Source organism: Pantherophis guttatus, chromosome 1 (genome assembly GCF_059756535.1).
Source record: "Pantherophis guttatus breed Tessera chromosome 1, ASM5975653v1, whole genome shotgun sequence".
NCBI lineage: Eukaryota > Metazoa > Chordata > Lepidosauria > Squamata > Colubridae > Pantherophis > Pantherophis guttatus.
In genome coordinates, this window is record NC_142063.1 from 154,723,414 (window position 1) to 154,739,640 (window position 16,227).

Below are 16,227 nucleotides of genomic sequence, written 5' to 3' on the forward strand. Positions count from 1 at the left end.
ATTTACTTCACCCGGGCCAGCTTCGACTTTGACCCGGGGCTTCCGGGGCGAGATCGGCAGCAGCGGCGACGTTTTCTACCAGCTGGAGAAGGCCGGGAAGCTGCTCTGCGGCCCCGCCTGAGCAGGATTGGACGCCGACTGGGAGGGCGGAAAAAGCATCAGCGCGGCGCCTGCTCCGCGCAAGGCAAAGGCGGTGACGCCAGACCGACTTGTGGATCTGACGTAAGGCTTTTGCGAGGCGCTGCCAGTTTCCCCATTGAGTAAGAGAACCGCAGGGGGAAAAAAAAGAAACGGCTACCCGTAACCGATCGGGCTTGGGTGAAACAGAAACAACAGGGAGCAGATTTACAACAGAAAACCAAACGAGCCAATTGAAGCAATGTGGATTCAGCAAGGGTGAAAAAACAACAACAACAGCAGCTTGCTAGCTTGGTGTGATCTGTTGCCCGTTGTTGCTTTGACATTTTGCAAATCCTTGGCAAAGTTTTAAAGTACAACTTGTGCGCCTTCGGGTTTGTTTTGGCTTTGGCTGCGGTTGCGCAAACTAGCAGGGTCTGGTTTACAAACGTGAAGCCTTAAAACCGGGCTCGGCAAGCCAGCATGGTTAAGGGGGAACCGATGCCCGGGTAGCGTGAACCTTAACACGGAGACTTGTCAGATCTAGAACCTGAACCTTAACACCCGTGTCATGGCTCCTTAATCCTGTTTGTCTATTTTTATTCGCGCAAGCAGCCTAGAAACTAGTGAGTAAGCGGTGGAGTTGCTGTTGTTTGAAAAATAAATCTTCCCCCATTGGTCTTCCAACAGCCAAGTTCTGAAAAGCATCCAGGTTGGGAAAAGCTACCTCCTTGCAATGTTTGGGACTAACTTGTGCTAGTGGAGAATCTGCCTATTACTACTCTGTCTTTCTGACAGCCGCTTGATTTAGCCTGACAATGTTTCCCTTCCTTCCCCCTTCTGGTTTCTTATGTGCAGTGCAGTTCTCACTTGATATGCTCCTCCTCCTCTTGCCTATTCCATTAAAAACAAAATCCTACTTTTTTATATATACAAGGTAACAATCATAACAATATTCCTCCTCCTATTTTCCCCACAACAACAAAGCTGCAAGATGAGTTAGGCTGAGAGAGAAAGTGACTAGCCCAAAGTCACCCAATTAGTTTTTCGTGCCCAAGGAGGACTAGAACTTACAGTCTCCTGGTTTCTAGGTCAGCATCTTAACCACTTAACCAAACTGGCTTTCATATACAGTATTTACTTATTCATTTACGTGTCTGGCATCTGATCTCAAAAAAACAGCTGGATTCATGCAGCCTATTTTGTAATTCAAGTGGATAGAGAGATCCACTTTAAGGTGAAATTGAGTCATGAATGATCTTTCCTCTAGGTTCGTGATGGCGAACCTATGGCACGCGTTCCACAGGTGGCACACGGAGCCATATCTGGGGGCACACAAGTATTGCCCTAGCTCAGCTCCAGCACGCATGTGCATGCTGGCCAACTAATTTTGAGGCCTTCTGGGCCCACTGGAAGTCAGGAAATGGGCCGTTTCCAGTCTCTGGAGGGCCTCCAGGAGGGGGGGAAGGCTGTTTTTGCCCTCTCCAGGCTCCAAGAAATCCTCTGGAGCCTGGGGAGAGCGAAAAACGGGCCTACCAGGCCCACCGTGCCATTACATGCCAAAAGCGGGTGGGAGCACGGATGGGTCATGCATGCATGTGCAGGGGGTTGGGGCGCATTGAATTATGGGTGTGCGCGACCCCCCGTGTGACCCCCGTTTTTGCCACACAATGGCAAAAAGGTTAGCCATCACTGCTCTAGAACTTGTAGAAATTTCTATAACCTTGTCAGCAATAAACAGTGGTTGGATATATAACGGTTGGATAGTGGATGTCTCTAAAAGATCTAAAATTCTCCTGATCACTAGGTCAGTATTTGTAAACTATGCTGGCTGAGAATTCTGGGAGTTGAAGTCTACATATCTTAAAAGCTGCTAAAGTTGGGAAACACTGGTCTAGTCACACATAGCTCTGCTCAACAATTTATTTTAGTCTATATATATATATATGATAGAAAATTTGTTACAGAGACATGTGTGACCTAGTGTTTTTCCACTATATTTTTTGTAAAATATCTATCTTAAGAGAAATTACAATAGTGGTTCATCCGTTATGGAGCAATCAGAGAGATATTATTGTTTATTACTTTATTTTTCAGGATGGCTAACAGTGTTGCTGAACCCTTTTCCTGTGATACTTTTGTGGCTCTGCCTCCAGCAACACTGGGTGGCCGAATCATCTTTGGGAAAAATTCTGATAGGCCTTCCGATGAAGTCCAGGAGATTGTGTTTTTTCCTGCTGCCGTTCATGATCCAGGACAAAAAGTTGAGGTAAGAGCAACAATTCTGGAAATATTATAAAACCTTTTGGGAAGTTTTATCTGAGAAACTTTAAAGATAAAATAAACATATTTATATCCAAAATCAAATGCTTGGGTAATTGTATAGCTTGCCTGCATAGGTATCTACATGGAATTGAAATGATGAACTGTGCATTGCAGTTTTTTGATGCAAACCATGTGACCTGTAAAATTTGCAGTCAAATCTGGGTTCAAAAGAGAGAGGGAGAGACAGAGGAAGAGATTTATTTTGTGATGTCATGGTGTACCTTTTATCATTTTTGCATTATTGCGGTTTCTAGTAGACACCTATACTGGATTGAAATTGTAAACCAAGAATAGAAGTTGCCCAGCCATCAAAATCTGGTTTATTTCAAGCCTGATCATTGGAGAATACAAATTAGCTGTCAGGTTTTGGCTCAAAGTTGCAATTAACCATCGTGTGGTTTGTCTGGTTTGGGGTTTTGTGTATTCTGCAAACTCAGCCATTACAATGTATAAACTGTGGTTTATGATTTAATTCATTATTTAATCCAAGCCAATTGTAATCCAAACTATGATTAAGCAAATGATGGCTTAGCACAATGTGTATGATTCTAGTTACTATTATTTGCACCCAATGGAAATAGTTCTCCATAATTCCAGGCATCAATCTTTCCTAGTTCTGTGGTATTTTAAGAATTTTTGCAAGCAAATTATTTAATCCTTTTCATCAATATTTGATTTGGTATAGGGTCAGACATCTAAATTTGAATGATTTTTCTCTTTACCTTGCACAGTGAGAGATAGACAACTCAAGGTCATTCCAACAAAATATATTCTCTATCTTAGAATATTTAGAATACATTTTAGGGTATGGGCCAGTAAAATGAGGACCCAGTTTGTTGGGGGCAATATGCTAACATTGTAAACTGCTTAGGGCTGTAAAGCAGTATGAAGCGGTATATAAGTCTAAGTGCTATTGCTGTAGCCTCTTATCCTGAATTTAAAGGTAAATTCTTGCATGAAGATAGTTCTGAATTTAGATACAGCTTTCATAAGAAAAATGGTCTAAAAGGAAGGATTTGAGCCCATAAATTGTTACATTTAAGACAATATGCACAAATTTGTGAGGGCACTCAGATTTTTGTTCTTGTTGCCTTCCACTGGAACCTCTAAATTCCAGGACCTCATTTTGTTCAAAAGAATCTCATAATTCCAGTCAGAGGTTTGAGAGCCCCACAGCACCATGGTAAAAGCTCAGGGAAGTACTGAATCGTTTGTATGTAATTTTAAAAATAATCTGTAAAATATCTTTGAAATTATCATTATTGTAGTGTACTTACATAGAAATCGAACAAGTACCTGAAACCTATGCAGTTGTCCTGAGCCGTCCATCCTGGCTATGGGGTGCTGAAATGGGAGCTAATGAATATGGAGTCTGCATTGGGAATGAAGCCGTATGGGGAAAAGAAGAAGTCTGCGATGATGAAGCTCTGCTTGGCATGGACCTTGTCAGGTTGTTATTAAGTCTGTTGGATAAGATGTGAAACCAAGTGGAAACCAAATGGTTGTTTTATACTTGCGGTGCTTTGTCAAACAGCCGTCTCTGGAAAATACTGTATGAGATGGAAAATAAACAACTCTGATATTTGATCTGGAGCAGGGATGTCAAACTCGATTTCATTGAGGGCCGCATCAGGTTTGTGTTTGACCTCGGGGGGGATTTGTGGCATGGCCAGGGTGGGCATGGCCAGCTCGATGTCAGTCATGTCGGGGGCGCCTGTGGTGGCCTGAACGTTCTGCCAGTGAAAAGGAGATCCGTTTCCACTGGCAGAGGGTGTAGGAGGCCATCGCAGGTGAAAACGGAGCCCAGGTGGGCCACATGCGGCCTTCTTGAGCTCTCTTTTCACTGGCAGAGGCACCACGAGCCAGTCCTTCGCTGTTTCCAGGCGGCCCTGCGGGCCAGATCTAAGTACCCCACGGGCTGGATCTGGCCAGCAGGCCTTGAGTTTGACACCTCTGATCTGGAGGGTTTATGGGCAAATGGGGGCTTAATGCAGAATGGTGCTACTAAAATGAAAAACTGAAACATAAGCTTTTGAAGGAATTACTTTGGCCTGGTCCAGAAACTATGAATGGTACAAGATACTACAGGTAGTTACTGACCCACGACCAGGGTGTAATCCAGCAGGTTCTGACAGGTTCTGGAGAACCAGTAGCAGAAATTTTGAGTAGTTTGGAGAACTGGCAAATACCACTTCTGGCTGGTCCCAGAGTGGGGAGGGAATGGGGATTTTGCAGTATCCTTCCCCTGGAGTGGGATGGGAATGGAGATTTTGCAGTATCCTTCCCCTGCCATGCCCACCAAGCGACGCCCACAGAACTGTAGTAAAAAAAATTGAATTTCACCACTGCCCACGACCCTTTGTTTAATGACCGCTTGAAGTTATGATGGTGTTGAAAAAAAGTGACTTGCAACCGTTCCTCACATTTGCAGTCTTCGGCGGGTCCCACAGTAACATGTTCAAAATTTGGGCGTTTAGCAATCAAAATGTATTTCTGCAGTTGCAGCATCCTGGTCCCACAATCACATGATCACCATTTGTGACTTTCCCAGGTACTTCTGACAAGCAAAGTCAACGGGGGAAGTTGGATTCACAATGGCCGCAGTGATTTGCTTAATATCTACAACAAAAAAAGGTGGAAAAATCAGCCATGATTCACTTAATGGCTACATCACTTAGCAACAGAAGTTGGCACTCTTAATTGTGGTCATAAATCAAGGATTACTTACAGTTCATAAAATCTGATTTTCCTACGGATAGCCTACCAGTTCGAGAATGTCCGTAAGAAAGTTTTGCATGCGCAAACAGGCAAATGTCACTTGTGTCATTGCAGTTTTGTAGTTACTAGGATGTTGTGTAGATGCGCGTGATAGTTTTCATCCCTTGTTTTAAGGTTTTTGAACATGAGCCCAGATTGAGAAATAAACGAGCATGTTCAAATTCTGTCTTTTAAAGTTGAAGATGAAGAATGTTACAGAAAGCTAAACACTTTAATTTGATTTTAGGCTTGGACTTGAAAGAGCGGATACTGCAGAAAAGGCTGTCAGTGTTATCATTGAATTGTTGGACAAGTATAATCAAGGTGGAAACTGTATGGAGAGTGAAATGACATTTACCTACCATAACAGCTTTTTGATAGCAGATAGAAAAGAAGCTTGGGTTCTGGAAACATCTGGAAAGTACTGGGCTGCAGAGAAAGTAAAAGGTATGAATAATAACTTGTATTCAATTTTAAAATGTCTCAGTGGACAACGTCTATCATATCTATCAATCAATCTGTCTGTCTGTCTTTCTATCATCTAATCCATTATATCTTTCTCTCCCTCTCTGTCTGCCTCTCTCTTCAGCAGAGCTATATTGGTAAAAGTGATGCTATTGATGCTATTGACGCTACTGACGCTATTACACTTTTTACAGAAAGCAAGCCTGTTACAATCTCTGGATTCTCTGCCAGCATAAAAAGCAGCTATAATCCTCATTTAAACCTGAAAGGCTTCTGGGGCAACGTATATCCCTTTCTTCAGATTTCTTCAGCACTGAAGAAAAAGAGAATGGGTGGGAAAAGGAAAGCATTTTAGAAATTATTCTTCCTGCGGACACACTCCAACATCAACGTCCTCATCTGTAAAAAAATTAAGTGGGTGAACCATTATAATGAAAAATCTTAGCATTATATTAAAAACTGGCATACATTTCAGTTGCCAAGACCTGGCTGCTTTCTTCCCGTCATGTGTTTAATTTCTCTTTTCCAGACATGGTATTGAGTTAGTGCTAATGCTTAAATTGATACTTGGTTATTTACAGTTTAAGCTGGAGAAAAAGTTAAATTTATAATTGGCCCAATGTATTTATTATGGCCAAGTATAATTATTGCAAATGAGGAAGGAGTGAGGCAATAGCAATAGCACTTAGACTTATATACCGCTTCATAGTGCTTTACAGCCCTCTCTAAGCAGTTTTACAGAGTCAGCATATTTTCCCCAACAATCTGGGTCCTCATTTTACCCACCTCCGAAGGATGGAAGGCTGAGTCAACCTTGAGCCTAGTGAGATTTGATCTGCCAAATTGCATGCAGCCGTCAGGCAGCAGAAGTAGCCTGCAGTACTGCACTTTAACCACCGTGCCACCGTGGCGCATAAGAAGCACTCAACATTCATATTGTTGGATTTAGATTCTTTCCAAATTTCTAACAGTAAATTTAGACATCTCAATAATTTTTAAGTAGGTCAGTTTGGGGCAGAAACATTTAGAAGTGTAATAGCTTGTTTTCTTCTCCTTTTAAACAGAAGGAACGCGGAATATTTCCAACCAGCTATCAATCACAACAAAAATTGACCGTGAACATCCAGAGCTAAGGAATTATGCTCTAAGCAAAGGCTGGTGGGATGGTAAAGAAGTATTTGATTTTGCTGCCATGTACTCATATGTAAACACTGCCAGAATGACAACTGCAAGTGGCAGATATTGTGAAGGCTATAAACTACTGAAGAAATATGCAGGTACCTTTGTTGTTATAGAAGAACTTATAGTTGTATTTCATAGTTGGATTTGGATGTAGTGTTTTATGAGATTCAAAATATATTTTTTTTACCTGAAAGAACAGGATTAATATCTATCTTAATTATGTTAGTTTTCCTTGGTTTTGCTTTGAACAAGAGATCTACATACTGCCCTTTTATTTAAGATGCATATGTCAAACTCCATAACTTTTTGAATAATCCTTAACAAATACTGTAGCTGACTATTTATTTTAAATAGCTTAATTCCAGCTTGAGACTCAATAGCATTAAGGTTCATTCTGATGATGTATATATTAAGAATACCTTGACATTCTCTTTTGGTGGGAAAATGTCTCTCATGATTCTTGTTATGGTGATTTCTAATTTGAGTGAACTACTGTTTCGAATGAAGGCAAATATACAAGTCCAGGGATAATGTTACAGGTTCCAATTTGAGTCAGTCACTGGGACCAGACGTTTAGTCTTCTGAGCTTTTGGACTTGCGCTGGAGCCCATCCTTAGTGAACTTTAGAAGTAGAAGTTCCCTGAAGATTCCAGCACAAGTTCCAGCACGAGTCCAAAAACTCGGAAGACTAAACCTCCGGTCCCAGTGACGACCCAGACTGGATCCCAAAATACTGTTTTTAAGCCTCTTTTCTGAGGTTTTGCCATGGTTTTATGTATTGGATAACTTGGATCATCTACATAGTTCCTGAATCAAATGCAGCAAGAGAACTTACACCGCTAAAATGTATTATCCATATATCATGTATCTATGCAAGGAGTTCCAATACTTTATAGATATAGAATTCACCCTGAATTGGCAACTTAAGTCCTTTAGCAATTTTTAAGTTTTTCTATCTCTCTCTTTTCTACCTGTCTCTCTTTCCCCATACCTATTTTCTGCCCCATCTCTGTCCCACTGTTTGTAGTATTTAGAACACAATTTTTGTGTTTATCCAAAAATAGCCTGCCAGAAACACATTGCTCTTTCCAGTCTGATCTCTTCATCTGGTGATGGGTTAAGGTTGCCCATCACCAGATTCTCAGACAGTGTAATCAATAGCCCTGCTGCCCAGGGATTCTGGAGCTGCAGTGTTAACCACACATTTGGAGGGAGACAGTGTCTCAGTGGTTAGAGTGCAGTACTGCAGTCTACTTCTGCTGATTGCTGGCTGCCTGCAATTTGGCAGTTCGAATCTCACCAGGCTCAAGGTTGACTCAGCCTTCCATCCTTCCGAGGTCGGTAAAATGATCATCCAGACTGTTGGGGGCCTTATGCTGACTCTGTAAACTGCTTAGAGAGGGCTGTAAAGCACTGTAAAGTGGTATACCCCGACCTTTTTTCCTTCCGTGGCGAGCTGAAGATGTGGCTCTTCTGTCAACTTAACTGATGCGTTTGGAGGTACATTGTTATAATTTTAAATTGTTTTAATAGGGTTGCTGATTTTAATTTTTATTTCATTGTGATTTGTATTGGAAATTGTCACTTTGTAAGCCGCGTTGAGTCCCCAGGGAGAAAGGCAGCATATAAATCGCAATAATAATAATAATAATAATAATAATAATAATAATAATAATAATAATAATAATATATAAGTCTAAGTGCTATAGCTATTGCTATTTATCACTTTGAAATATTTCTTCTTTGAAGCTTTGTTAGAGTTTCCAAAATGGCTGAGTCAAGGAAAAGGTCATGTTTTCTCCCTTGCTACTATCAGTTTCAACAATACAAATCAGAATTACTTGTAAAGGCATGAGTGCTTTGGGAAAAAAAAATAAGCCAAACACAGTTGCACCCTTCTGTTTCAATATTCGTTTTACCGTGTCCCGCCATTCTCAATTGCAGTAGTTATTTTGGGCTTCCTAGTGGATTCCTTCTCTGTATGATTGTCCTGTAATCATGCAAATTTCATTCATTTGCAGAATAGCAGGTTCTTAATGCTGAACATCTTTTTAATACTTGTTTAAGGTTATGGATGTTTTGGAGTTCTATTAGTGTATTTCTTCTAAATCCCTATTTTTTGGGTACTTACCTGAACCATTTTTAAGTCACACCAGGTGTTCAAGTGATCAGTCAATGCAGTTTTTTTTTTAGTTGTGAGAGAATCATTGCTGTAAACCACCTTTGTCTCTAAAGGTTTTACTTTCATTTATTTAACAGGAAATCTAAAATTGATATAAAGAAATTGTTTTAAATACCGCAATTGCTATTTTAAATTGATTACAGAATATTCTGAATTTACAGGAAGACATGCTGAAAATCTAAATTGGGAAAGGAACTGTCACCATGGAAGGAAAGTCCTTTTTTAAAAAAAAAAGATTTACAGATGCCTGAGATCAGAGATTTGGCTGATTATTCCAAGACCATGTCTAATCTCCAGCCTGTACCCAACTCTTTATCATGTACATATACTTTGACTGTGTCTTCTTTCTTTCAATCTCTTCTACTCTTCTTTCTTGCCTTCTGCTTCAGCTCTCATTTTCGTGGAACACTCTTTCTCCACCTTGCTCTTATATTTTCCTGTTTTGCTTTATTTCGTTTTTCCTGCGGGATTTTTTGTTACCTTTTTTTCTGCATAACCCTAACCAGAATCCCATTTCACTTCTGTTCTCTATAGCAGATTGCAGCTGTGGTCCAAGAATTTTTTTTTCTGTTAGAAATGGAGTCAAAGTATATGTACATGATAAAGAGGTGGGTACAGGCTGGAGATTAGACATGGTCTTGGAATAATCAGCCAAATCTCTGATCTCCGGCATCTGTAAATCTTTTTTTTTTCGTATTTTCCCATTTGAGAAAAAGATACCAAGCACATTTATTTATTTAGAGTTATTCCTTTCCCTATCATTTCACAGTACTCAGGCTGGCTCCCAACATATAAACTACAATTAAAATAACCTTAGAAGCTTAAAACAATATTTCTAAAATTAAATAATAGTAATATTAATAGCATATCCTGGGTCCTTGGGAAGAACTCGTTAGGCATACAAAAATATCATATCCAGTCTGAACATCTGTCTGACTGCGTGACAAACCATAACAAATATAACAGAGCCATAAAAATTCCAGGGATTGCCAGAGTAAACAGGTAAGCATTTAGCAGTTGTTTTAAAATCTAAAGTTGAAAAGAAAAATTGAAGTTACAGTGTTGCCATTTCTTTTAAATATACAAGTTGCTTTATTCCTGCTTTTTAGCAATTTTGCATAAATATGAAATAGTATAAAAGTATATACAGTATTAAATAAATAACCTATCTTAACTATCGGTAGGTAATATAACAGCTGAGACCATGATGACAATTCTTCGAGATAAAGAGAGTGGCCTTAACATGGAAGGTGCCTTCATGACCACAGGAAGCATGGTTTCTATACTTCCCCAAGATCCTAGTCTTCCTTGCATTCATTTCTTCACTGGAACGCCAGATCCTGAAAGGTAACGCAAATAAATATGTCATAATATTTACCAACTGACTAATATAGTCAGTTGGTGCCATCACTGACTATCGGGGGCGAGTCATTGGCCCCCATGGAGAGGGCTCGCAACTTGGGTGTCCTCCTGGACTCACGGCTGTCTTTGGAAGAGCCCTTGACTGCCGTGGCCAGAGGGACTTTTTGTCAGGTCCGCCTGATTCGCCAGTTGCGTCCCTTTCTGGATAGGGACTCGTTAAATACGGTCACTCATGCTCTCGTTACTTCCCGCCTGGACTACTGCAATGCTCTCTACATGGGGCTCCCCTTGAGGAGCACCCGGAGGCTCCAGCTGGTCCAGAATGTGGCCGCGCGGGTGGTTATGGGAGCAGCGTGGCGCTCCCATGTGACCCCCCCTCCTGCGCGAGCTGCACTGGCTCCTGGTGGTCTTCCGGGTGCGCTTCAAGGTTTTGGTTACCACCTTTAGAGCGCTCCATGGCATCGGACCAGGGTATTTATGAGACCGCCTTCTGCTACCAATAGCCTCTCACCGACCAGTACGCTCTCATAGAGAGGGGCTTCTCAGGGTGCCGTCGGCCAAACAGTGTCGACTGGCTGCCCCCAGGGGGAGAGCCTTCTCTGTGGGGGCACCTACCATCTGGAACGAGCTCCCCACAGAGATACAGAGGATCCCGGATCTGCGCACGTTTCGTCGTGCTCTCAAAACTTTTTTATTTCAGCAGGCTGGCCTGGCCTAACTCTCCCTTTTAAATTTTTAAATCGTTTGATTTGTTTTATAAATTGGGTGTTTTAATCTGTGTTTCGGCCAAAATATTTAATAATTTTAAGGGACTTTTAATGTTTGTATTATCTGTATTTTATCTTGGCTGTTCACCGCCCTGAGTCCTCCGGGAGTAGGGCGGTATAGAAATTTGATAAATAAATAAATAAAATAAATAAGAACAAAATCTTAATCATCTCCTTATTTTTGTCATTTTAAATAAAAGGCTTGAAACCTTTCCGGAAGTATTAAATATGACCCAGTGTAAGTAAAGTAAAGATCAATAGAAGCTTTAGAAAAGTACAAGACTAAAGAATCTGGTATATTTTTTGATTCATCTTAAGCCAATTCTGTAACAGGAAAGGTATTTAATGCTTTAGTATCTATGGAGATTCTCAGTCATCCAGGTCATGGTTGTCCCAACGATGCTTTTTCAAGAGGTAACTGGAGTTTCTGGTTTTTCTTTGTGAACGTTGCGCTTCTCATCCAAGAAGCTTCCTCTACTCTTGAGCTGAAGAAGCTTCTTGGATGAGAAGCGAAACATCTTCAAATAATAACAAAAAAGTACAGTTGAAAAAGCATCTATGGGATAATGTTTCAGTGGTTTTCGGCTGGAAGCATTAATTGTTCTTCTTTTAAAGTACACTAGGAATCTGATCTGCTGGGAAGCCATCTTCTTGGTTCCAGAAACATTTCTACCTAATCAACTAGATTGTGACTGATATGAGAACTGATATGAAAAGTTAGGTTCTCCTGGAATTTATGCCGAGTGAGCATAACACTGTAATGTGAAAGTAGCAACTACTTTTCCATATTTGCTTATTTTCATTCTATTTTGTAGGTCTGTTTTTAAACCTTTCATTTTTGTGGAAAATATTACCCAGCTTCTAAAAACTAGTTCTCCGGTGTTTGGCCATGAGGATCCAGTTAAAAAGCAGCCACGGTTTCATACAAAGCCTGACAGAAGACATGAGCTCTATCGAACGCATGAACGGGCAGTTGCCATGATGGAGTCATCAAAGGTGGGTTGATCTTGGAATTGCAAAATGTGATTTAATTTGGAAATTCAAAGTAAGAACGTCTAGAATCTGTTGCGTTTGTAGAAGCTGATATGCCTTGAAAAATTGTTCTGGCATATCAATTTTCAGTCCTAGGGTTAACATGAATTTATGGAATTCACGAGCAGGTTTTATGCATTCTCAGTAAACTCCCCCCAAATTCTTCATAACTATACTTTTAACAGCCATGCATTAAATACGATGTGAGGGCTCAAACCATTTATATTCAGAATTCTTACTGAACTCTTGGTAACAAATCAGGAGGAGCCTGGTAGCATCTTTTCTGACTTAATATTTTTGTATTCAAAGGCATCAGCTTTCATTAGCTGCAGCTCAGTTTGTCCTCACAATCTTCTTCCTGTCACATTCAAACTCTCCTTCTTCCTTTTGTAACTTCTGGGTTGTGGTTTTAACTATTTCCTCTTTGGCCTATGTTTTTCATTTTTTAGCTTAACATACTTAAATTTTGGTTCTGGATTAAATAGATTTTTGTTCCCTGAAACTCATTTGAGTTGTTATGTCCTCTTCCTTTCCAATTCTCCTTTGAAGAAATCTTGCTAGACACAACTAGAAACAGTTTCCCTTTTGGCTCAATATATAAGGAATAGAGTGTTGTGGCTCCGTCCTCCGAACCTATCTTATTGGAGGAAGAAGGTCCGAACATGAAGGAGAGGAGACGGCCAGGCCTCCCTCTCCAGGACCTTCCTCTCTGGCAATGCCTCAGGTGTCTCCTGAAGGAGAAGAGATTGGCCAGGTGCCAGGTGTTTCCGAGCCATCGGATAGTGACGAAGAAACATTGTGGTTGGACCCACGCTAGTGTCGGAGAGACAAGTGGGCGCAGCAGAAAAGGAGGCCTGCCAGAGATTAAGCTGAGTCACTGGACCACACCCCACAGGCTATAAAAGGGAGTGTGGTGGCCATTCGGACTCTGTGACAGACAAAGCTAATCTCTGGCGAGGCACTTTGCACCTTCGGACACAACACCTATTTGCTGTGGATTTAATTACAAACTGGACTATTCAAACTGTGTATTTTTGTCTGTGTTATCGGAGTAAAAGTTCTTGGCAGGCAGCCACGGAGTTGCTGCCAAGTTCCTTATCACTGACGTTGAGTGTTTAAAGAGTTTATTTAACCCTCGGCTGGCTGGTTGGGTGTGTGCGTGGTACGGGGACAGAACATAGAGAGGGAAAAAAACAGGAATAATTAATCCACCTTTAATGCATGTTGGCTCTTCATATACCTGTTTTCTGTGAGAAGGAATTCCTTTCTAAACATTTGCTTTTGTCCTCCATATTTCAGACTCTTTCCTTTCTGTTGTCTCTTTAAATATTTATCCCTGCAGACCTTGTCTAGATGCTTCCAGCCACTCCTTCAAACTTAGGTCACCAGAACCTGTCAGAACCTCCTGGATTTCACCCCTGAGCAAGAGGCTACTTCTCAGATTGGTTGGAGTCTCAAGCTGGAGCTTGTTAAGGGATTCATAATTTGAAGACTCAACATTTGTTGCAAACCTTTCCCTATATGAATTTTTTTTCATTATGTTGCTGGTTTAAACATGTTTAACTTATATCTCCCTTTTCATTCAGGAACTCTTAACAATGTACACCGTGCTCCCTTTTTCCCCCCATAGTAATTTCTATTGTTAACTGCTCAGAGTCACTTAAATGAGACAGGCAGTGTAGAAATGTGGCGATTACATCAATAAAGTAAACAATTCAGTGAAGTTTTTCTGGCTGCAAGTGGCTGGACAAAAGTCAGCATGTGACTTTCTATGGCTGAAGGTGAACTATAATTTGGGTCTCTACACAGTCTAACATTCTAACCACTAGATCACACTGGTTCTCATTTAAGGTTAATTTTAGCAATCATTTGCTGTGTACAAGGTTTATATTTGATTCTATTTTCAAATTTGTTTTCTAGGAAAAGGCTGCACTGATCATGGAAAAGATCCAAAAACTGGAGAAAACAAAGATTGATGAGATGGACTGTATTCTCCAGAATGGGTCCCTGAATGTTGATCAAGCAGTTAATCTTTTTTCAGATTGTGTTGAAGAAGAAATACGTATATATGCATGACAAAATATCTGCAGTTGTTTCCCTTTATTAATCCAAGTGTTGTTTTCCAAAACAGCTTTATTCACTGTACAATGCTACTGGCCAAATAGCATTTATTATGTAAACTAGCTGGAAGATAAAATATTGGCATTAGCCTTAATAGAATATAATTGCTAATTTTAAATGTGACATGCAACCATCCAAAGTTTAAAACATCTACAAAATTACTGGGTTTTTGTTTACTCTGCATATATTTTCAGCCTGCATTTGTTTGTTATTTCATACACTTACTGGCCAAATGTCGTACACATTTAATAAGCAGAGTTAATAACAATAATTTATATGCTGCCCCTCTCCCAACAACTTCAACATTTAAAAATCTAGTTGGACAAGAAGCAAAATAAATAAAGCAAATAAGTGAAGTAACTAATTCTGGAATTAATATATAATTAACCTAATCGACCCCAAGACATTTTAAAGACCAAAGTGGCTTTTGAGAAAACCAAAGCCTGTAAATTACAGCACATTTCCCATATTCTTGTAAATGGCTTCTCAGATGCAAATTTAAATATTTAAGAAAACAACTTTTAAGAATTCAAGGAAGTATTTCTTTCTATACAGTTCTATTGCAGAAGTATGAAAATGTGGATATGGTTAACACGAATGCCTTTAATCTAAAAATAATAATATACATTCAGTGAGGTCTGTATATGATTTGGACTCGTACACAGACTTAGTCTTTGACAATGGATTAAAAGTATAAAAATTCTGTCCTGAAAAGCTTGCATTAAAAACATAATACGTCAGGATAGTTTGAATAGGATGTTATTTCCAATGTCATTATGCACTGGATTTCCAACAGAAATTAGATGCATTGGCCCCTATTAGAAGAATAGGCTTCACTAAATAGCATTGTTCCACTGCTTCTATACATTATTGGAACATCATCTAAAGTTGGTGGTAATCAAATATAATTCAAAGCACCTCTACAAAATGTGCTAATAATCCACATAAAATCAAGAAATTGTTAGATAATGGGAAAGCTCTGATTGCCATATAATTATAATAATGGATGTTTGTAAGATGCCTTCATTGGTAATGAGACCTTGTTGGGTTCAGATTTCATTCCTTCTTTGGTTTCTCATCAGTAAGTGGAAGGAAAGAAAAGCTCAAGAAGTTAATCCAATGTTCATAAATAGGATGTTTTGCTGCTGAATGCCAAAATTGGTTTTAAAAAACAATCTAAATTAATATTTTTCAGGCAATAAAGGAGGACTGTTGGGAGCCAGTTATAGAAAGGTATGAAGTAGGATGCAGTCAGGTCATAGGAACATTTAAGTCCTTCTGATTTATCTAATGAATTAAATATAGCGTTTAATTTTAAAAAAGGGTATTTTCTGAGTTGAAAGCCTAAATTTGGGCAGAAAACTCATTTGAGTGGCAATCTTATGCCTATGGCAGTTAGGTAGTATAGCACTTTAATATGTGAATAAAATTGCACTATTAATGTCCAGAAGACTATTAATCATTTAGTTGTAATTCTTGACAATATAACTGAAAACCAGGTATATAAATTAGTTGCATGTCCCAATCTGGCATACATAAAAATGTGATGAATTCAAGAAGGAATTAACAAAAAATTATATCCATGTAAAAAAAATTCTTACGTAATATGAGATATTTTTATGAAAAATAACAATTGCTACCACAACAGCAAAAATATCAAGAATGAAATGCCATCTTCCTGTGTGGGGGGATACAACCTAGAGCTGAATGTCACAAAAGTTCAAATTGAATACTCTTACCATGGCACTTTGGACTTTAAGCTTGAATCTATCTATTATATTAAACCATAATTTAAACTATGATTAATTTGGAGCTTAATATTTGTATGAACCAGCTCTGAATTATTTAATAAATGATGTTTAAATAATCTCAGTGTATAGATTGATCTTTGAATGCAGTCTATCTAGCCTAACTTTA

General features: G+C 39.5%; 1 protein-coding gene across 8 annotated transcripts; it reads left to right on the top strand.

The window, feature by feature from the left end:
* The first annotated feature begins 30 nt into the window (after positions 1-30).
* On the top strand, positions 31-16,177 carry SCRN3 (secernin 3). 8 transcript variants are annotated; one of them, XM_034427724.2, is made up of 8 exons: positions 31-222; positions 2,215-2,386; positions 3,711-3,892; positions 5,447-5,646; positions 6,729-6,941; positions 10,213-10,375; positions 11,973-12,153; positions 14,110-16,177. In XM_034427724.2, exons 2-8 carry the CDS (start codon positions 2,216-2,218, stop codon positions 14,263-14,265), a joined length of 1,266 nt encoding a protein of 421 aa, XP_034283615.2. In that variant the 5' UTR covers positions 31-222; position 2,215; the 3' UTR covers positions 14,266-16,177. The 8 variants fall into 8 exon arrangements, with proteins under 8 accessions (XP_034283615.2, XP_060544005.2, XP_034283644.2 ...); XM_060688022.2 differs by having other exon boundaries at positions 56-222; positions 3,724-3,892; XM_034427753.3 differs by having other exon boundaries at positions 128-260.
* The last annotated feature ends 50 nt before the right edge of the window (positions 16,178-16,227 follow it).

Coding starts and splice junctions, on each gene's coding strand:
- SCRN3 (XM_034427707.2), top strand. Junction 2,387..3,710: donor ATCCAGGACAAAAAGTTGAG/GTAAGAGCAACA, acceptor TCATTATTGTAG/TGTACTTACATAGAAATCGA. Junction 3,893..5,446: donor CTTGGCATGGACCTTGTCAG/GTTGTTATTAAG, acceptor ATTTGATTTTAG/GCTTGGACTTGAAAGAGCGG.